The sequence below is a fragment of the Heterocephalus glaber genome, unplaced genomic scaffold (genome assembly GCF_053883595.1).
Source record: "Heterocephalus glaber isolate CG9 unplaced genomic scaffold, H.glaber_assembly_v1.0 deba00001124, whole genome shotgun sequence".
NCBI lineage: Eukaryota > Metazoa > Chordata > Mammalia > Rodentia > Bathyergidae > Heterocephalus > Heterocephalus glaber.
The window spans coordinates 901,323-924,315 of record NW_028258197.1 but is presented as its reverse complement, the minus strand read 5'-3'; the positions used below and the strand labels follow the sequence as shown (position 1 = coordinate 924,315).

Here is a 22,993-nt window from a genome sequence, read left to right as displayed (position 1 = left end):
AGAGGCTTTTTGGAAGAAGGTGCCATTATCTACTTTTCTCCCAAAGTAAATTGTTCTTGGTCTCCACAGCCCAAAAGATTTACTGATCTTGAGCTGAGTGCTATGCTATGGGAGCCATTCCCAAAGCCTGGGCCTCAATGACAGACATGTTTGGGTACATACGCCCCAGGGTGGCCTACATTGCCTTGGCCAGATTTTCAGAAAAGAGACCTCTTGCTTTTCACCCTCTCTCTCTCTCCTCACCTGCTGCTGCGTTTTGCCCTTGCTCTTGCATAGTAAGCTTCATAAGATTTCGGTTTCAGCTCCAGGGCCTTAGTAGCAAATTCCTCCGCCATTCCAAAATCCTGTCATTACAATAGGTGTGCAAATGAGTCATTGAAGAGATATAAAAAATAGACAACTTGGGAATAAAACAAATTATATGCACATTTCTTTGACATTTATAGATGGAACACCTGGAATTCTGGACATGCCTGACATGGCTCTGGCCATGTGGCCCACAGACTAAAAGTTTCCTTCTGCCTTTGCCCTGAGTGGTTCTACAACTGATCACTGGACTTCATCTGCCCAGTGTATTAAAACACTTAATTTGGCATCTCTTTGTGTTTTTAGCAAATTCTTTTTAGCTCAGAAGCCAAATACCAATCCTTTACAGTGAAAGTTCTGAAGTTGGAAATCTGAAGTTTTGTTCCATATGCATGTATGATGCAAACCCACAGACAGTGCCACCTCATGGGAACCTCGGGCCTACCCCTGCACCTACCCACTAGACCCTGGCTTCCTAAGGTATGATGGAGAATGCATCCTACAGAATCCAGGAGGATTTCTGAGTAGGTGAACTGCACTGACCATGGAGACTAGATGATGAAGGCAGACTTGGGCTCAATCTCTGGCTGCTTCATAACTCCTCAGAGTGTGCTGTGTATTTTCTTAACCGTATCTCTTTCCAAGGTAGGATTAAACATGATAAAGCATTTAAGTGATCTACATAGTGCCTGGCATGTAGTAGATACTCAATAAATTTTATTTCCCATTTTACAGAGGCTTTTCTAGCTTGTTCTTCCTCTTGCCTGCTTCCTTATTTATGAAACATTTCAAAGAAAAAAAAAAAAAGAGGATGCTGGTTGTGGGGTCTGCTATTCCTAAAAGTCCCCTAGAGGAACATGGTCTTTAAGCTATCTACCCTCTGAGAATCCTTGGGAACAGCGATTTGGGGGACAATGCTGAGTTGGAAAGTCCATGGTCTTTAAGATCCCCTTAAATACTAAACTAAAGGGGAGGTTTTTTTCTTTTAATATCAAAGCCATAGTATAGCACTGTAGCCTCTGGTTATACTTATGATTGAAGCAGAACAAAGGACCTGGGGGATAGGCAAATTAAAAAGAAACAGTGGGAAAATTTCTATGGAAGGAGACAGACTTCTGGTACTTAGTGTAGCACTGACTGGCCTATGGGAGATAATTCCTAGCTTTCTAAACAAACGTAGTGCTAGAATGAAAGTGTTCCAATTTATATGGGCCATCTACCAACTTTCCTGTTTCCCGTCTCATACTTTATTTCTTTTGGAACAATAATTATTTTTGGGATTTTGAAAGTACCTTTAAGGAGTAGATTACTTGATAGGGCCAAAAAAAAAGTCAGTAAGCTGGCAGCAGCTTCTGAGCTTTGCCTTATTCTCACTAGCTGGAACCATAGGAGACCCTTAGGGCTTCTGTTTCATAAGAAAATACTCAGGCAGAAACACTTTGCTGCCTTCACTGGAGATATTGCCTTACAAAAGGGACGCTTTTCATGTCCCCACTCGTCTCAGCACCCTGGGACAACTCTGCCTCTGAAGGCCATAACTGTGTCTTCTGAGATGGCCAAGTCCATCTTGAGGCTTTCTTCACTGTTAGGTTTTAGGGCTTGGACTGATGATATAAAGGTCATATCCACAATCTTTCTGGAACTGATGCAGGTTCCTTGTCAGCTGAAACATTGTTTTTGTGCAGCTGAGTTCTTTACCAGTCAACACTTGGAATTATTTCTATCTACTGAGGAACTGTGAGACCAAAGGCTGATGGATATCAGCAATTTCTCACGTGATCTTAGCTATTCCTCACATACTTAGCTTAGATTGTGAGAGAGGTTTCTTAGATTAAGAGTGTCTTCAGGTTAAAGGAGCAGTAGCTCAGGGCACCTCTGACTATCTGCAAGGCAAGCAAGAAGCAAGGACAACTACAGAGGGAGATAACAAAGGACAGGAAGAGTTCTAAGATTCCCTCCAGGGTAAGAAGAGACATGGCATCCTGGAATAAAAAGATGCAGAAGAAAGGAAAAAGTTCAAGAATAGCTTTAGAAATTAAACCTTGAAGTTGATATTTCTGAGCCCTGTTCCTAGCCCTTAAATAAATGAGTGGGACATATACTAGAAAGGAGGGCAATGACTAAAATCTAGAGACTACTGCCCCCACGTTTTCCCCAAAAAATGACTTGGTAGGGAAGGGATGGGGATGATGGTATTCCAATTACTTTCAGTGGAAATTACAAAAATTCAGAATGCTACAAAGTGCGCACTATAGCTTGAAAAATGGAGTACACTTAGACTTGATTTCTTTCAAATTGCAAATGTCAGTGCTCTGTGAAGGACAACCAAGTTCCGAATGGGGCAGAGAGGATTTCAGGGGCCTGGTACAAGCTAGTGAGTGGCATGAACTTTCAATTTCCAGGACTGAAGAAAACAGTTGGGATGAGAGAGACTTACATTCATTTTCCGGCGACATCGAGAGAGGTTGAGGAGGAGAGACACTTTTAGCTCTCGGAAGGTTTTCAAATCCTCACCAAACCCTTCTCTAGGGAATTTCTTCAGTGCATACTGGTAGCGCTGGGCAGCTTCCTTTACTTTACCTTTCTAAGGAGGTACAAGATGGAAAAGCATACCATTGGTCTGTGAAGTAGCTGAGGAAGTTTCATCCCTCCTCCCTTCCTGCTCTCAGCAGTTGTTAGTAAGGGTTTAGTCTATCACATACCCTGATGGTGAGAGTAGAAGGTCTAGTCTTTTCTTACTTTTCTATATTTTCCCCCCTGGCAGTGCTGGGGATCAAACCCAGGGCTTCCCACATGCTAGAGAAGTGTTGTACAACTGAGCCATATCCCCAGCTCAGGTCTAGTCTTTTCTAAAGATAACTCTCCTGGTAGGAAATGTCAGGTTGAAAGGGATACTCAAGTTTCAAGCCAGTGAATCAAAGCCTTGACAAAGGGAAGGTTCTGCACCCAGCTTCCCAACTTGATTCCAAAGGGCTGTCCTTGTTCATTTCAAAGTTGATTTTTTGGGCTGGGGATTTAGCTCAATGCTCAGTGGCACTGTGCCTGCCTTGCAAGCACAAGGTCCTGAGTCCAATCCCCAGTACCAAAAAAGAAAAAAAAAACAATTACAAAGTTGATTTTTCTTAACGGCTGTCTCTACGCACTCCCTGGTTACTGTGTCTCCCTTGGTTTCTGCTTTGGAGATTCTTTTCCTGTCCGATGGTTTACTATGCTGTCTTCCAGAAGAGCTCATTCTCTTCTTCATAAAGAGTATGAGAGCTAAAATGGTCTAGGTGTTGCTTCCCTCATCTCATGGTAGAAAATAATGTCAACTAGTTTCCCCTGAGGAAGGGGGCAAAGGAACAGGATACGTGGTTGTAGAGAAGTGAAGCTTAGAATTTGTGATTTTATCTAGGAGGCAAGAGGATTGCAACTTTGAGCCCAGCCTGGGCAACTTAGTGAGACCATCTCAAAATAAAATATAAAACAAAACAAAACACCAGGCTGGTGGCATAGCTCAGTACTGGTTTTAATCCTCAGTACTACCAAAACATTTTTTTTTTTTGGTGATTCCATCTTCCTTTGTAAAAAAGGTCTTTGAAGATGAAGTAAATCTATGACCAAGTTAAGGATCTGGACACAGGGGCCTTGAGTTTTTATTCCATTTTGTATCTGAAAATCTGTAAGTTGAGTCCAGAAAGATACAGAAGGCATCTCCTGCCTTTATTCACTGTATTCCATCTGTATTGCTGCAACTACCCAGGTTGCAATCTTTTACTCTCCCTTTAGCATGTTTTCTAGGAGAAAACTGGAGTCTTCCAGAGTAGAATTCTGAGTGGGAATAATAATAGCTCTGCTTATTTTCATTAGGTCAGATTCTTTGCCTTGGAATACCAGAAGTCATGCTATGACCAAGACTTAAGATTTTTGAGAACAATGCCACTCTAAGTTACATAAATATGACATCTAGAACAATGAGAGCTTTCTTTGAAGTAACATAAAATCAAAGTTGGGTCAGGGCTTAAACTTTCTGAGAGTCCTAAAGTTAGCATGACTCTCACTCAAAGGGTATTCAGGACATAGAATTCTGAGCCCAAGAATTTGTATACTTCTGACATATGGTGGGGATAACATGCTTCACAATCATTTCTTCATTTTTTGGACCTGGGAATGTCTCAGGGATGCTTATTATTATTATTGTTTGGTACTGGGGATCGGAACTCAGGATCTTATGCTTGTGAGGCAGGCATTGGTGCCACTGAGCTAAATCCCTGGCCCTCAGGGATGCTCATTATTAAAGAATGGATTGGACCTGCATTCATCTTCAGGAGAAGATGATTCAGCTAATCTAAACATCATGAGATGACTCTGACATGGAATATTCTTAAGGAACTTTCTATGGGACACATTTATGTCAGGGTATGGAGACTTCAGCTTGAGTTATGAGTGCAAAAGACTGTTTTGGTTGTCATTCAGTGCAGTGACATTAAGCAAATCTTACAACTGCTATTTCTCTTAGTTTCATTGTTTTATTCAAGGATGCTGATACGCTATCATATTTACTGACTTTTTAAATCTATGTATATATTAAATATGAAAGCTACAATCAATAGACTGGAAATAGCTACACTATGTAATTTTATTTTTATTTGTCCTGTAAATTTCCACTTAACAGATTCCACGTAAAATTGATGTTACCACCTGTTAAAGACCAGATAAAACTATTGGCTTTAGGTTAATGAGTTGCAGGCAAAGGTAGGTTACTCTTCTTGGGAAGGCAAAACCCCAGGCTCTTCAATGTTGGAGCCAATCACTGAGGAATGGCATTCTACCTTGTTCTCTAGCCACGGTGTGATAACTGTCAAGATTTAGAAGATTCTACATATAAAAAAACAGTGGTTTTTTTTGAGGAAAATTTTCCTCCTGCCCTCACCTTGTAAAACATGTCCCCCTCTTCCATCAGCTTGCTCAACAGGATGATCATGATGTCTGGTTTGGAGGTGGCCATCGCCCATGTGGCTGGACCTGTAGTGTACAGGATGCATGATGGGTAAAAAACTCATACAATGTAAGGGTGGTAGGAAGCTATGTGAAAAAAACATCCTGGGGGAATTTCTGCTGAGAGAACAACTTGCTCCACAATAATTACCTCATCTTTTAGACCTGGGAGTATTTTAATGACTCCCACTGCCAAGAAGCTGTATTGGGTTTGTATTCACCTTAAAATAAGAATATCTGAACTGTCGAGTTTGCACCACAGGAAGGCAGTGGAGCCTTTGTGTTGCATATGGGCACACAATGGCATAGTGTGGAATTATTTTACATCAAGAAATTGGGAGAAAGGATTTATATTAAAGGTTACTACAAGATTTGAAAAAGGTAATTTATTTTTGATTTGGGACTCAAACCTCCCAGATATTTAGACTCTTAATTTTTAAATATGTATTTTGCAGAAGGGAAACCAGTAAAGACTCTAAAGGCTCCTTTAATTTATAAGTACCAAATCAGACTTGCTGAGATTCACTCTGAACCAGGAGCACAGTTTAAATGTCAAATAGTTGTGAAACAAACCAACATTATTGAGGACTACTTTACCCACAAAAGAAAGAGAAGGTTAAATTGATTAGTTTACAGAGGGCTTATTTACCAACTAAGCTTTTCAGGGTTAGTTATCAAAAGTTCAAGTTATTCTCTACAACAGTCATTAAAAAAAAAATCTTCTTTTAAGGTGAAGTAAATTAAAAGATTAGAGGTGTAGGGAACTCATGCAGGCTAAAATTAAAAGGAGAAGGCAAAGCTGACCAAGCCATCAGACCACGCCTGATGCTGACAGCGGTGAAATATACCTCGTGGGCGACTCGGTAACGTCTGACAACCTTCAAAGAAAGGAGAAAACAAAAAGTTGTAGGAGAGGAAAAAAAAATGGATGAAGGTGAAAAAAAAAAAAGAAGGAAAAAGCAGCAGTGAGAGGCAGGCAGCAAAAAAGCCAGCATATCAGCCAACCCTTATCTACAGGTCTGTGGGGTGGGGGAGCAGCTGGGACAGAGGCAGCAGGGACTTGAGAATCTGAAGCACATTCAGAGCAAGGGAAAGCAAAGGCTCATGGCACTGCAGGGTTCCAGGATGCTCACAGTGTGGGGCTGGTACAGAGGCAGCACTGAGATGTGTTTAAGTTTAGCACAGCCTCCTGGCTAAAGCTACAAGGGGCATGGCAGAGAACCTGGATGCAAAGTACGACAGACCATGGCTCAGATGGAGCTCTCTGGGCCAGAAGTCTTTTTGCTCACTTGGACAATAGCTGGCTTAGGGTAGAGGGAACTATAAACAACCACACTAAACACCCTGGGTGGTCAGACCACTGGACCAGTCTGGCCTCTGGGCACAGATGGCCAACACCACCTTTCTTTTCCTACCTATTTTGGCTCCTTTCTTCAGGAGAGTGACAACAACAGAAGTGTTCCGGCACCCTACTGCCCTATCCAAAGGGCGCATTCCACTGTAGTCAACGTGCTCGATCATGGCCCCATGATCCACCAGGAACTGGACCTACAACATGAATCAAGCAGAACAGTTAATAGGGTGCAGCATTGCTCAGCATTGCTTCACTGAGGGAGCTGGCTGGTGCCTGCCTTTTACTCAACTGCTAGTCTGAACCAGGCTGTACAGCCACAGTATTTCAAGCCATAGCTATATTCTTGGTCTTTAATAGTGTTTTGCATATTATTGCTCTCTAGCAAGTATAGCTCTGAGAACCCTACCCCAGGAATCATTAAAATATGACTTCACCTTTAACCCCAGTGAGTATTACTGATGGTGAAGAGTCCCTGTCCTTACTCTCGAGGTTGTTTAAAAGCACTCACCACTTCAGCATCACCATAAAAAGCTGCCAGGTCCAGTGGGGTGCGACCATTCTTGTCAGCATGGTCTGTGGCAGCTCCATTATCCACTAGCGAGCGTACTACTGAGAGATGGCCTTTCAGACAAGCCCAGCTGAGTGCTGTCAACCCTTCCTTATCCATTAGAGCAATGGAGGCACCTATAAAAGCAAGTGTTAATGCAGAACTAAGAAAACAGGAAAATTCATGATGGCAGGGTGGTCCTCAAAGTACATGTTCTGCCAAAGAATACCTTTTGTTTCTGGATGCTTCCATTGTAAAGAACTGATCCTATAAATGGGCAATAGAGCTCAGTTGCCCTGGGTAGTAGGTCTCTTCCACAACCTTCAATTTTAGTCTCCAATTTTAAGTTTCAACACTCCCCTGTGAGAATCTTCTACTTCAGCCAAACAGATGTACTCAGTGCCTCTAGAATCTCCCATAATGTTTTTGAATTCTCACTTCTGGTTATGTTAGTCCCATGTAGAATATCTTTTCTCCATGACTTGCCTCACTTTTACCCATGTGTTAGAAATTATCTCAAATCTCCCTGCCTCCAAGAAGTTTCTCCCAGTTCACTATTACTTCATCTTGAATCTGCATAACATATTGTTATCTGTTTTTATGTAACCCATTTGTATATAACTAATTCCTATTGTGACTGTTTTCTGAACTGAGTGAAAGTCTTCCATTTATAATAATGTAAACTCGAGAGAGTCATAAAATAGAAGCTCAGCAGATGTTTATCATTGATGATAGTACTAGGCCAGTTTCTCCCTACAAAGTGGGGGAAATGTACTCATGGAAGGATACTGAGCTCAGGTCACAAAAGAAATTCTGAATTTAATCTAAAAAAGTCCAGCTCAGCTGGGTTTGGCGGCACACACCTGTTATCCTAGCTACTCAAGAAGTTGAGTCAGGAGGATCACAATTTTGCGGCAGGACTGGGCAATTTAGTGAGACTCGTCTCAAAGCAGAAAAAAAAAGGGGTGGGGTGGGGTGGGGCTGGGAGTGTAGCTCAGTGGTAGAGTGCCCCAGTTCAATCCTCAGTAATGGGGTGGGGGGAAGGCTAGCTCATAAAAAGTAAAATAGTGTTTGCCAAAGGTTGGGGAATGGAAGAGTTCATGATGGAGACTATAACTGATAGTAAAATATTATATATTTGAAAATTGCTAAGAGATTTAAGTGTTTCTGCAACAACAGTAATGAAAACCATTTACATGTAGTAATAGATATGATAAATGGCTTGATTTAGCCATTCTACTATATATGTGCAGCCTTCTTCAACAACCTCATTCCTATCCTCCTAGTCCCTTTTATATTTTACATCTGTTTCTGGTCAACTATTCTTGTATTATCTATAAGGATCCAGAGTACTCGAAATACTGTTTTGTAGGGCTGGGGCTTTAGCTCAGTGGTGGTGCTGTGACTGCCTTGCAAGCATAAGGTCCTGAGTTCTATCCTCGGTACCAAAAAAATTTAAAAAAATAAATAAAAGAAATACTGCTTTGTAAGCAATCTAAGTTCAGTATGTGTTTGGTTCTTGGGCCTAGACTGAAAGTCCTTGATGGCAAGGAGCCCATCATTTCTTTGACAGTTCTGAAGGGTACCTAAGACCAACCCTCCCCCGCTAGATGGCACTTCATATTTACTACCTCGAGATCAACTTAATGCACACAGAACACCTTCCAGGCTGCCTGGTAAGTTGAGTAAGATTCAGATGTCAGTTCAAGCTTAAGATCCATCACAGCCAGGCTCACAGTTATCTGAGCTCTCACTTTTGTATCCCTAGAGGTCAGGAGACTATGTGGCTTTTCATGGTAGGATGAAAAGCTAGAAGGTATAATACCTCTAACCCTAGTGAAAGCCCTTCTCATAATGGTTTAGTTTACAAATTAAAACACTGACTTTAACATGGAATGAATCTGAATATAGGAGAGACGCCAAGAGCTTTCTCAGATGTAATATTTATAAATTCCTTGGACAGTTTCCCTGGATAGAAAAAACAGAAGGACAAGGAGGTATTAAATATATATGATTTTCCAAAGATAAGGAAGTTGGAATTTAAGAAATTAAAAGGATGTACATATGATGCAAATTCATAACACTTCCAAATTTGGAAATATTAATCAATACTTCCAAAATTTGATTTGTAATCTCTTTTCTATGCAGTTAATGAAATCATCATTTTCATCCATCTAAATTTGTAACATCCATTTTGCAATTTTGGAGTTACTGTCAGCCCTTTAATCCATCTTATTTCCTACATATAAATTAGTCTTTATGTCTAAAATATTTCTTGCACTTGGCCGTTTTGTTCTACTCTGACAGCGACTGCCCCTGTATTAGGACCTCATTATGTCTCACCTATTCTAATTCTAATTGATATCCTGGCCCCACTATTCCTTCAACAGATTTACTACTCATACTACTACCATGGTGATTAAAAAAAAAAAAAGTATAACTGTGGCATAAATTCCTCTTTTAAAAACCTAAGGTCTTGTGGGTGCAAGCAATATCATTCAGTTGTACCTCCAGCCTCACTTCTGCCTTTAAAGACTTGCTCTACTTCCTGCAGAGGTAAATCCAATTTTTAAATTTTGAGATGTTCTATGTACTGGTCTTGAACTATGTATCCCAGGCTGGCCCTGAACTCATGTCGATCCTCCTATCTTGGCCTCCTAAGTGCTGGGATTACATGTGTACACCATCACACCCAAATTCTCCAAATTCTTTTAAACTGGCCATTTCCCATTTTTTTTTTAACATACCTTTCCAGGTTTATTTTCCAATAGTCCTCATACACTAGAAAACCTGCCTATTTCCTCAAAGTTATTGTGTTATTCTTCCTTGATCTTTCATTTATGTTATTTCCTCTTCCTAAATATTGTTTCTATTCAAATGTCAAAGTCTAACTCAACTACCTTTATTTGAACACTTATGATTCTCTGCTTTTAAAAATCTATTTAGTTTAATAATTTCTTAAAAAATTTTTTATTAGTACGAGTTTGCTGTACATGATTACATTCATCATGGGGAGTTGGTACATGTACATAACATTTTAATTTTTACTCCCCTTTCCCTTCTCTTTACTCCCCCTTCCCTCCATCTTTTTGTTTTCTTCCTGTGTGCAAAAGATCAGCTCCCTGTTTCCTATTATCTGTCTTTTATTTTGTTCTTTAAGTTATACTTTGGGTTTCTCATATAAAAGAATCAAAAAAAGAAGACTTGCAATATTGAAGGTTGTATATCTGATTTACTTCACTTAACATTGTCTCAAAGGGCATCCATTTTTCTACAAATGACTCAAATTTATTCTTCTTTAGGGCACGTTAATACTCCATCGTCTCTGCCTTTTAAGGTATTTGTTTTTGTTTCATCTTTTCTTTGCCATATTATAGACCCTGTGAGGGTTCAAATTATTAATTAAAAAAAACAGGCATGGTTTCTACCATATTATTCTACAAATAATGTAGGCTAAATGTGTGTAGAATGTGTGGACTTAGTGAAAGCCTCTCACTAAGTATAGAAAAAAAAATGAACTAGTCCAAAGACCAGAATGTTTTTAGTAGCAAGGAACAACAAATCTCTAGAATCAGTGCCTAAAGAGCTTTTACTGGCAGATGGCAGACAATGCAGCTATCTAAATGTTATCAGTAGCTGAAGAGGTCTTGCCTTTTCCAGTAGAAATGGTTTGTTCTGAACAATTCTACTTGCCACTTAAATTTAATCTTGAGAATCTAGGCACATTCCCTTCCCTTATCCCCAAAGCCTTTCCCTTTTCCAAGCAGAAATGAGTATAGGTATCATGATGCCAGACTTGTTTTGTAGTTTGCAATGGGGAGACAAGAGCCACTTTGTACACTGGCAGAGCAACTCTCTGTGTCTGACACACCCTTGAGATTGAGGTTAAGGCAACAGATTTTCTGTGAAAGATCTAATGAGTTTCCAAATGGGCTGGACATCTTAGAAGAAACCTAGTTCTCTTCCTAGTTCGACTTTCTCAGCTGCTTAGGCCTGGGCATAATGCTCTGGGAGGTTGGTTTCCTTGAAGGAAGTTGTATGTGCTAGTGTACATGTTTAAGTCCAATTTACTAATAGTGGAGGCTAACTGTAATAAAGTCATTATAATTTAGTCACTTTGTTACCTCCTGCTTCGTGCAAATGCTAAGGCTCCACTAGATGGCACTGTAGTGTTACCAGTGAGGAGCTTTGTTTCTACTACTGAGGTCTGTTTTTCTTTTTTTTTTGTATATGTTTACAGTACATAATGATTACATTCACTGGAAGGGGGAGTAGGTGTATATATATATATAACTTATCTTAATTTTTAAAATTTTCCTTCACCTCTAGATTCCCATTCCATCTGTACAAGATCTGTTTCCTGTTGTCTACCTTATTTTGCTCTTCAAATTATTTATTCATTGGGTTTTTTATATAAGAGAAGTTATGCAATATTTGAGCTTGTGTGTCTGATTTATTTTACTTAATATTATGGTCTCAAGATGCATCCATTTTCCTACAAAGGACTAGATTTATCCTTCTTTATGGTAGAGCAGTACTCCATTGTATGTAAATATCGTATTTTCTTTATCCATTTATCTGTTGATGGGTATATAGGCTATTTCCAAGACTTAGCTATTATGAGTTGTGCTGCTGTAAACATGGATATTCATGTATTGCTAAAGTATGATGTCTTCAACTCTCTCAGGAAGATACCTAGAAGATAAATGGCTGGATTGAATGGGATTTCTAATTTTAGCTTTTTCAAGTATCTCCATACTGATTTCCATAGTGGTTATACTAGTTTACATTCCCACTCATAATGCAGAAGGGTGCCTTTTCCCTCACATCCTTTCTAGTATTTGTTATTGTTTGACTTCTTTCTTTGTTGTTTGTTTGGTTTTTTTGAGACAGTTTTGCTGTGTAGTTTAGGCTGGTCTTGAACTCATTATGTAGCCCAGGCTGGCCTAGAACTCATGGTGATCCTCCTGCTTCAGCCTCCTGAGTGCTGGGATTACAGGCATGTGCTACTATTCCTAGCTTTATTTTTAGATTTCTTGATGATAGCCATTCTTTCTGGAGTGAGACAGAGTCTCAATGTTGTTTTATTTTGCATTTCTTTGATGGCCAGAGAAGATGAATGTTTTTTTTTTTGGTACCTGGGATTGAACTCAGGACCTTGTGCTTTCGAGGAAGGCGGTGGAACCACTGAGCTAAATCCCTGGCCCCCGAAGGTGAGTATTTTTCATGTATTTATTGACCACTTGTATGTCTTCTGAGAAGTGTCTATTCATTTCAATTGCCTTTTAAAAAAATTGGACCTTTTATTTTTTGGGGGGGCAGATTTTATTTATTTTTTTTCCAGATTTTATTTCTTTATATGTTCTAGATATTATCCCTCTGAGAAGCAGATGGCAAATTTTTTTCTCATACTGTAGGTTACCTCTTCACTCTGACAGTAGTTTCATTTGCTGTGCAGAAACTTTAAAATTTTATATAATCACATTTGTTGATTCTTGATATAACCAATCACTGTTTTGTACAGGTGGCTAAGGTAATAGCAATAATAAGAGCCTGAAATGCTCTATGAGGGTGGATCTCTACAGGAGAAAAAGTTCATCAAGCTCATATAATACCATTTCCTTTAACTTAGTTCCCATTCCATGAATTTGTGGATATTGTTAAGTGTCAAAAAGAACTTATCATAACAGCTTCATAGTAATATCCGGATTCCCCAAATAGAGTCCCACTGTTAACAGGTGTCTTAACTTCTCTTTGTCTTCTTCAGATTTAAGAAAAATAGGAGTTGTGTAGGTTTACAAAAGAATTGAGAAAGTCAAACTAAAATCCCTGGAAGATGAACAATTATTGAATTGAATTTAAAAAAATTAAAGTTTGAAGATTACTAAGTTGACTGAAAGAGTTCAGAACATGATAACCTGATTTAAATTCCTCAGGACATAAGGAAATAGAAAATTTCAAAGATGGAAGGATTCCACTGTACATAAGAGGACAGGAGATAACCTTTCAATTTCTAATCAACTAGATTAATAATCCATTCTTAACATCTCCTAGAGTCTACTGCTGGAAATCAGGACTTTAGTGGATAATTATGGGCACTGATTGCCTAGATCTTGTATTCCAGGACTGACCTTGTGCAAGTAGAAAGTCAACAGTTCCCAGATGGCCTTCAGAAGCAGCCATCATCAGAGGAGTGCGGCCTTGCTTATCTGCCATATTGACATCAGCTCCATGGGTGAGCAGAAGATCAACAATCTGAAAGTGGAGAGGAACAGGGACCGATTTGCTCAAGAAAATCTGTTGAAAAGACATGTTGATCAGCTAACAGGTACTTCTGCTATACAGAGGAGGGATCTCTGTAAGTAGCTTTCTACTCTAAGAACCTCCCTATAAGTACCTGTACAGTCCTAGTGCCATGTGGACCCTAATAATCTCTAATTATCTTTTTTCTTTTTTTCTTTTGGTACCAGGGATTGAACTCTGGACCTTGCGCTTGCAAAGCAGGTGGCGGAACCACTGAGCTAAATCCCTGGCCCTTATCTCTAGTTATCTTAGAGATAGTGAAATGAGGATTCATCTCTGAATATCTGCCTGAGCCACTAAGAAAAGAAGAAAGAAAAAAAGAAGAAAGAAAAAAAAGTGAAGATGTAATTAAACATCGTAATGGAAGCTCCACACAAATCACAGCCATTTTATTGTCAGTGTTATTTTATTAATCTTGAAGAAGCTACAGGCTTGCCTGTAGCAGTGAATATTTACCACTGGAGTGACTACAAAAAAGTGCCTCTGATACCTCTTTAGCACTTTTGTTTTCTAGAGTCTTCTTTTTCCTAGTCAAATACGTTTAAAGATTTTTATCAGTATGCTTTCTCTTCCATCCTAAATAGCATTTATCCATAATCCAAACACCTGGAAAGATCACATAGCTAGAATGTGCATGTACTACATTTTCTTTTAGCAAGTCTAAGACACCTGCCAGTGAATGGCTAACAGATATCTGTTGAGAAATGAACTTTTCACTGATCTTGTGGATACTGTGAAATGTGAGAATGAGGTTACTCCAAGATGAGGATAAAGGTAGGTCATCAATCTAGATCACAATGATGGTTTTGAATGTTAATTTTTTATCACCTCAATTAAGAAGAATATTAGTAACAAAGGCCCACATCCTCAAACCTGATGACTTCTAGGTAACCAAAATTTGTGATCTTTTTATTCTTTGCATCAGAAGTTTCTACGTGGGACTCATTCCTGCCCAAGGGGCTGGAAGTTACTACCTTACCTGCCAGTGGCCCTGGCGAACAGTGCTAAATAGGGGCACTGCCCCTCGGCGGTTTGGCTGGGCCACTGCAGCACCTTGCTCCAAGAGCAGACGGCACACCTCCAGTTTACCCCTTCCGGCTGCAGCTGTCAGGGCTGAGGGCAGAGAACAAAGACTGAGGTTAGGAGGTTCTTGTCCTTTTTAGACCTCAATATTAAGCATGGTCTTTAGGTACTTCCAAATATTTATGTAATTGCTGGTTTACCTTCAAAATAGTGATTGTGACTGCCTATCCAAAGAATTTTTTTTTTTTTTTTGATACTGGGGAATCAAACCCAGGGCCTTTGTACTGAGCTACATACATAGACCTTTTTTATTTTTTGAGACAGAGTCTTGCTAAAGTTGCTGAACTGCCTAGGCTGGGCTTGAATTTGTAATCCTTCTGGCTCAGTCTCCCAAAGTGCTGAGATTACTGGTGTACCCCACCATGGCCTGTGGAAGGAAGTTTCTTTTAAAGGAAAGTAAAGAATAAAAATATTTAAATGGGCTCACAACATCTAGGGCAATCATAATAATCTATTGAAAGATCATCTTTGTCAAACTCACTTGGTTTAATTTTTTTTGTACCCAGATTGTCTTCTCTGCTTTGGCTTACCTCTCTTCTGATGCCTCATCCTAGCTATAAACCTTCTGGTAGTCTATGTGTAAGTGGTATCTAGAGAGAAGAGATGTAGAACTGAAGTCTTTTTTAGAGTCAGCTAGGAACCATCTCTGGCTGACTTCTGCTCTTGAGCTCTCAAACCCAAGGAATCAAAGTCAGAAATTGCAGTCTAAAGGCTGTATGTAGCTGGGCATGTTTTTCTGCTTGCCTGTTTGCCTGCCTCTCTCCCTTCTTTCTTCCTTCCTCATTAACTGAAATACAAGTTTCTCCTCTATTTGCAGTCATTTTTTTGTATGAGGATCAGAAGTGTTCAAGATAACAGTCTTGAAGGTGAGAAAGTAATAAAGTATTTTCTTCTGAATATAAAATAAAGGAGACAGCTGGACATGTATGGTAGAGCATTTCTGTAATTGCAGCATTTTGAGAGGCTGATGCAGGAGGAGTTCAAGTTATAGCCAAGCCTTGGCAACTTAGCAAGACCTTGTCTCAAAAAAAAAAAAAAGTGTAAAGGATACAAAAGGAAGAAAAACATTATTTTATGATCTTGATACAGCAGAGTGTCTCTAAGTGTCTATTACATCCTCAGTGTGCTGTCTTAATAGGAGAAAAAGGAACTTGCAGATAGTAAGTCCATCTTTTAACAAATAGGTATTTTATTTATCCAGGAAATTCAAAATGCATAATTTATTATTTTATAGAATGGATGAAGGGAAGATGGAAAACTATTAGATGACAGGAGTTATACTTCATTTTAAAGAAAAGAGTTTTATTTCCTTCCTCAAATTGACTTGGAAAACTGATGTGGGAGACAAAAGTCCTTCCTTCATTATGACCACCTATTCAAATGACAGGTCAGAAAATGATAGTATTTGGCAGATGCGGGTATTTCAGTTTGTAAATGTTGCAATCCAATCAGAAAAGCCACTGAAATTCAAATCAAATGGTCACTTTACTATTTTTCCATTTAAGTGAAAATTACAGAATCTTGTCTTGGGGTTTGGTCTAATTTGTCCACAACTAGATCTTCTACAAAACTAAAGCTAAAATCACCTATAATTTCCACAAAGATAAATTTTAAAGTAATCTTTTCCTTTTCCAAGGATAAGATGGGCTTAAGAAGTGTGACAATTTTCCAAGATATATGCACTCTTAAACCAGGTTTATGACTTGTCTTGTGTGTATTTTAAATTTTATTTCAGAATTGACACTGCCATTTCTGTTCAGTTCTTCACAGGAGGGCAGAGGCTTGGTCTTATCTAAGGGTGAAAGTCATTTTCAAGCTCTGAATGAGCATACGGATTAATGGCTATAATTATTTACTTGACAAAGAAGTTTTGTCCTGATTCTTTTAAATCCATGTGATCTTCTTTATTTCCCAAGTTCTTATTTCTAAAAGTTCAGGAAAAAACCTCATGTGTATATAGATTAGAACACCAGAGTAGTTTAAGAAGCTGACAGGGATAGATATGGATATCATAAGAATCTTTTTGTTAGTACATTAAACAAACTACTCCTTTGTTCTTATCCTATATAAAGTAGCTACTAGGTGATAGGGCTGCTGCAAACCTCCCTATGTGTGCAGGCCCAAATACATTATTTTTCACCAAAGAATCTATAGCACCCTGGAGAAAATAAAAGATATTTCAGAATCAAGCCTCTTATTAGTGATGTCAGTTCACAGAACATGTTTGAGTATTCACAGCCAGTGCCCTTCTGCAAAGTTATATGTTTACTTCAACAGTTACATTACTCTACTTGGCCCATTTCTCTCTGTTGAATAACACATTCTTATGTGAGGGAATGTTCCATTTGGCATTTTTCTTTATTGTATTATCTCTGTTGCTTAAGTTATGATGTCATTTGGCAGCAAACTTCAGCTGATAGCTAGACATGGTCATTAACACAGCTGGCCAATTTCATCTCAAAAAAACACAACTATGTAAAATGGAGTTTGGACTTTTCAAATTCCAAGAGCAAGACTTGCTTTGGTTGGATTTTATGAGTCTTATCAAAAACTGTTAGAACTGTTTTTTTTTTTAAAGATTAAGGTAAAGTCAGGTCTGTAAAGTAACAAACTGATTCTTAGAGCAAATATAGCAAATATAACAGGAGCAAAATCTTGTTCCAAGGACCAGAAAAAAATTTGTTCCCTAGCTTGTTAGCATCTGATGAGATTATCTGACATAAATGTTTTTTCCCCTCGAAGGGAAATAGCTAAAGAGTTTAAAGAGGCAGAGATGATGCAGCTCAGAGTTGCAGAAATAGCCAAAGTTGGTTGGATGGGATGCTGACACTAAACAGATTGCAGAGAAGTAAATGACTCTTTTATCTATTTTCAACCTTAAGAGTACACCATGTAATATCAATGGTAGGAAGGTGGTTGGGGAGACATACACTGATTATTGCTACCCAAAGCATTAGTTAAACATTTATTGAGCTATTTGTCAGACACTGTGTTTTTGCTGTCAACAAACCCATGGCCGAGGAAGAAAAACAGATAAGAGTGGTGCTGGGCACTGAGGCGCAGGTTTCCCCTGCAAGTGACAAGCTGAGCGTGGAAGGCCAAAGAGACGTGGAGCTCAGTGGAGCGTGGGAAATTCAACTAAGAAGATGGCAGCTTTTACTCCAAAGAAGAGGAGCAGCATTTTTTGGACTGTGACAGCCTATTATCAGACATTCCATCAAAGAAATTAATTTTGGACCTTGCTGAAGATCTGTTTCCATCACCTGGTAAAATACACACTTGTGAAAGCAGTGAGACAAGTGAAGAAAATATGCCTTGCTCTCAACAAAGCCATTTCACGTCAAGTCCACTCAAAACAACTAAGAAAGAAAATGCATTACAGATAATGCGTTACTATGCAGTGTGGTAAGCACAACAGAGATAAGTCCATGGTATGGAAGTGGTGGAGGAAAAGTATCTGAAAAGGCCTCCAGGAAGAAAAGATAATCTGAGGTAGATGAAGAACGATAAATAGGAGACTTACAGGCATGGGAGGACATTCAGGAGTGGGGCATGCTGAGATGGCACTGAAAAAATGCTACAGGAAATAACATATTGTTTTTTAATTGGAATTATTGGAGAAGATAGGCAATCATGAGCCTGGAGATCATGCCTTTTTTTTTTGCTACATTAATTCTACAAGTAGGAAAAAAAGCAAACTGACATTAAGTTTTAATTTCTTAAAATTTTGAGATAGTACACACACACACACACACACACACACACACACACACACACATATATATATATATATGAAAATTAATAAAATATTTTTAAAAATCTGAGGCCACAAGGTTTTATTCTAATATGTAATTCATATTAATAAAAATAGTCCTCTACTTAGTTTATTCCCTTCTTGAAGCTTTTAAAAGATTTCTTTCAAGTACAGCACTAGAATATTATATTTATTATAGTGACTATTAGCTTTGTTACTTCACCATTACTTTTTTTTTTTTTTCAGTACCAGGGATCGAACTCAGGACCTTGCGTTTGTGAGGTAGGCACAGTGCCACTGAGCTAAATACCCAGCCCTATTGACTATTAGCTTTGTGATTTCTATTCATGATTACCATTGGGCCATGACTTTTCTTTCTGCCACCCTCAGTGGTTACATACCCATGCTGTGGGCAAAAGAGGTCTACTGGGAGTATGGCAACATTGTATTGGGTAAGGTTGTGCTGACAGGAAAAATAAGGCAACACAATCTTTAGCTCTGGGTCACATAGGGATACTTCAAAACTGCTGATGTCCTGGCCATCCCCTTTCCCATAGCCTGTCCTCTAGCTTCTCTTAAGAGTGGGGTTCCAGAGAAAACAGCTGTTTCCAGCTGCACATTTCCCTTTACTCTTTCGTGAGCTCTTAAGCTGCAGCTGCCTGGCATCTGCTCCCTTTGGCTCTTACAGAGGGAGGGATTGTTTGAGAAGCAAATTCCTGAGCTTTGGACCATTCCATGTGATAATGTTAAAGAAGTCATGAAACCTGTATGAAATTTTGTCATGGGAAGAAATACCATGATTTAATAGGTTGTTATAAATTTTAAATGATTTCAAGAATCTTATTTTTAGTAACATTCTTACCCTAACCAAAATGCACATCTTTCTTTTTAGTAGAATACGTCCCCTAAATTACCCATCTAAATATTGGCCTATTTCTCCTGGCAAATATGACACATATCTGTGGTTACTCGACCATTTTCCTTGCCTTGATTTCATAAACACACATCAAAGATTACTAATGTTTCTCCAGATGCTGTATTTCAGACTTGGAGGAAAGACAATAATCATTTCCCGAAAAGGCCACAAGGAAGAGCCTTCTATTTGGCAGTGAGTACCAAATGGTTGTGAGGTTTGGAAGATACTTGGGTCATCCAAGTATCGCTAAGTATTTTGCAGTGAGTACCAAATGATTCAGAAATTGCTTTGTTATAAACCAAGGGGAATTGCATGGGGCTGGGCTTTAACTGAGTGGTACCTTTATTTTAAAGACAGCAACTTTACTTATAATGTAAAGCTCAATTGTGTCAGCTATCACTCTACTATGATACCATGTTAACACAGATGTGGCTGGAAGTGTAGCTCACTGGCAGAGCACCTGTCTAGAATTCATGAGGTCTTACCTGGGTTCAATCTCCAGCACCATTAAAAACAAATCAGAGAGGGATAACAACGTAACCTCCTGGTATACAACTATAGGTGGACAGAGTGATTTGAAAGAGAAAAATACTACAAAAATTACATAAAAAAGAGAAAGGTCACAACTCTTTTCTGCTCTGGTTTGGCACATTGTAAGGAAACTTTCAGTCTTTTGAAAATGCTTGGAAACAAGAGTAGGGAAAAGTTTTGTTTGAAACTGTTAATGATATGGAGAATCCAAAGGGAAAAGGACTGAAAAAGGGAAATTTCCTATCTTGGGCTGAATCAGTCTTGAAAACAATGGGCTGGGGATTTAGCTCAGTGGGACCACACCTGCCTTGCAAATGCAAGGTCCTGAGTTCAATCCCTGGTACCAAAAACAAACAAACAACAAAAAAGAAAACCAAAGTCATAAGACAGAAGTGTAAAAGGTATGCCAGAGGAAAAAAAAATAAGAGTATGAGATTTGGAGAGTCCACATAAATACAACATAATACGTGAGAGGGTAATGTCCATGGGAAGTACCTGTCTCTCCCCAGAGACTGTCAAAGCTGTTGATCTGTGCTCGTTCCACTTCTTCTTCATCTTTTTCTGGAAGATCAAGTAGGTAGGAGACAATCTGAAACAAGAAGTTGTGTAAGCTCAAACCTGACATGGAAAACTATGTTGCTATATTGCTGCTTGTGAGGTCTGGAAGATACTTTGGTAATCCAAGTATCATTAAGTATCCTGCACACAAAAGGCATCAGAACTCATTGTCTTTAGCACAGAAACCCAAAATTTCCCTGCTAAGCATTTATTCTACCAGTTTATATGATAGTTTATATGTTTTTTTGAGCATAATTCACTTACATAGTATGTGATTTTTATTTGTTTTTTTTTTTTGGTACTGGGGATTGAACTCGGGTCCTTGCGCTTGTGGAGCAGGCGATGAAACCACTGAGCTAAATCCCTGGCCCAGTATGTGATTTTTAAAAACCACATATTTTTTTTATCTTCCCAATAAGGCTGCAACTGAGAAAATTGAGGGGCTATATATCTTCTGAGTAGAATGATTTTCATTCTTCCTCTCAGAAGAATGGCTGTTTGGGTCTAGTAAAGGGACAATGGTTGCTAACCACAAAGAGAAAGGCTTGTTCTATTTCCAAGAATTTTGGCTGGACAGTGTTAAAAAATCTTCTATAGAATGTAAAAATTTCAATTTTATTTAATATTCTCTTGATGACATAGTACATCAGTTGACAGGGTAGCTATTTCACTAACCATTCTAATGTAGTAGTATGGAGCTGGTTTGTAGTGGCCCATTAAGAGCTGTTATATTTTCAGAAATTGTGTAAGTCAACTGTTAAATAAAATCAATTATTTATTAAAAATTAAATGATAGTTAAATAAATTACATTAAAAACAAGGTAAAAAAGTACTCAAATTTGAGCTGGAGATGTAGCTCAGTGGTTAGGGCCCTTGCTTAGCATGTATGAAGCCCTAGCTTTGATCCCCAGCACTATAAAAAATAAACAAAACCCCCTCAAATCTCATAACTTCCTAATTATTTAACTACATTTTACTACTATCTATGCTACTGAGGTTATATTTACTGTGTCTATAGAGTGGAAATATTACATAATGGCTTCTACCTTTTTGTTCAGTGATTATCACACTGGTACCCTGAAATTTGCCATGGTGGGAGAATTTATATCCTAGAAATTGGCAAACAGCATAAATCAGTGTTTGGCTTAGAGATAAAGCTAAAGCTTCAGTTTAATAAATATATTTACATAAACATTACAAGTAGTTTAGCAGTATATCACATATTACATATAACGGCAGTAAAATTATTGGGAAAAGAGCAAAATGGGATGTAACTCCATTTGTTAAATCATGGTTTGGTTGCAACAGATTTGGTAGCCACAGATACAAATCTGGCAAAAACTGACAGATTATTCAAGTAAGAATACTTTGTATTTTATTATTTGTGAAGTGTGCAACATATTTTTTAGATTAGTAGAATTTATAAACATGCACGCATACACATACCCTACCTGTTCCATTCTACTCCCCTCCCCAGGGTCAGTTGTTAAACATTCACATCAAACTACCAAATCCACACATTTGCCACTATTAACATTACTATTATTAATAAATAAATTAGTAAAAATACCATTTGTGTAGTGTTTTAACTGTTTACAAAGCACCTTTCTCAACAGCTTGTAAGAAAAGAATTTAATAACTTCACTTTATAGATAGGAAACTAATGTTCTAAGAGATCGGGTAAATCACCCAAGATCTAGATTTAATGAGGAGCAAAGCTAGGACCAAAACCTGAGCCTTCTGAGGTTTTTCACATTGTGTTCTTCTCATTCCACATTGTCTAACCATGTGACAATAACTAATTCCTCTGTGGTTCAGTGTCATTGGTAAATAGGGGTGGAAATATGGAGAGGGATTGAATCAGGTAACTTCCAAGGTTCTAACTCTCCTGTTCTACGCCCACAATTCTAGGTATCTTAGCATGTGAGTAGTCAAGTGCCTAATGACCTTTAATCTCTTTATTCCTCAGAGTAGCCACCAAAAATTTGTATTAATTTGCATGGTAATTCTTTAACAGGCACACCTGTTCTCCCGGTTTCCTAGGACCTTAAATACATAGCTTGGAAAAACTATCCTATCTTTTTCTTCTTACCTCAGTATAACCCATGCTGGCTGCAGCAATGAGGGCTTGCTGTATGGCATGGCTCTTCTTAAACACTCCTTGCTGCTGGCCAGCCATTGTCCAGTCACACTGAATCAAAAATTTGACAACCTCTAGATGACCTCGGAGTGCAGCATGAACCAAAGCACACTGCCCATTCTTATCCAAGTGATCCACCTAAGGAGAGAGAACAGAAAAATCTGTGTTAATCTAGACCTGTGGCTGGTCACACCAGTTCAATGCACATGTCTAGACTACTAATATTCATCCACTGCCATTTCTTAAAACAATCTCTGAGAGAAATTACAAGATATTCTATTTGGGTTAGATCATTATCATGTCACAATTCTGCTAGATGTCCCTCTGGGGAGAACTTCATTTTTCCAGAAAAGGAGGTCAGAATTTTTTTTTTTTTTTGGTACCGGGGATTGAACTCGGGTCCTTGAGTTTGCAAGGCAGGCGGCGGAACCACTGAGCTAAATCCCCAGCCCATGGAGGTCAGATTTTTGTTTTAACATTAAAAGAAAAAAATTCCTCAGCTTAAGCTATTTTCCTCAAGTACA

At 38.6% G+C, this 22,993-nt stretch overlaps 1 protein-coding gene across 10 annotated transcripts in view; it reads right to left on the bottom strand.

The window, feature by feature from the left end:
* The window catches only part of Tanc2 (tetratricopeptide repeat, ankyrin repeat and coiled-coil containing 2), a 469,601-nt gene that overhangs the window by 9,129 nt on the left and 437,479 nt on the right, over positions 1-22,993 (bottom strand). For 8 of the 10 annotated variants that reach the window (XM_013067044.3, XM_013067047.3, XM_013067048.3 and 5 more), the window contains 10 exons: positions 22,422-22,607; positions 20,267-20,360; positions 14,467-14,600; positions 13,316-13,439; positions 7,146-7,321; positions 6,699-6,831; positions 6,132-6,161; positions 5,219-5,310; positions 2,744-2,890; positions 244-344 (listed from right to left, as the gene is read on the bottom strand). In XM_013067044.3, coding sequence (XP_012922498.1) covers positions 244-344; positions 2,744-2,890; positions 5,219-5,310; positions 6,132-6,161; positions 6,699-6,831; positions 7,146-7,321; positions 13,316-13,439; positions 14,467-14,600; positions 20,267-20,360; positions 22,422-22,607 — 1,217 coding nt within the window. The remainder of the gene's footprint in view (positions 1-243; positions 345-2,743; positions 2,891-5,218; positions 5,311-6,131; positions 6,162-6,698; positions 6,832-7,145; positions 7,322-13,315; positions 13,440-14,466; positions 14,601-20,266; positions 20,361-22,421; positions 22,608-22,993) is intronic. The other 2 variants (XM_004868590.4, XM_087210154.1) reach the window with 1 other exon arrangement.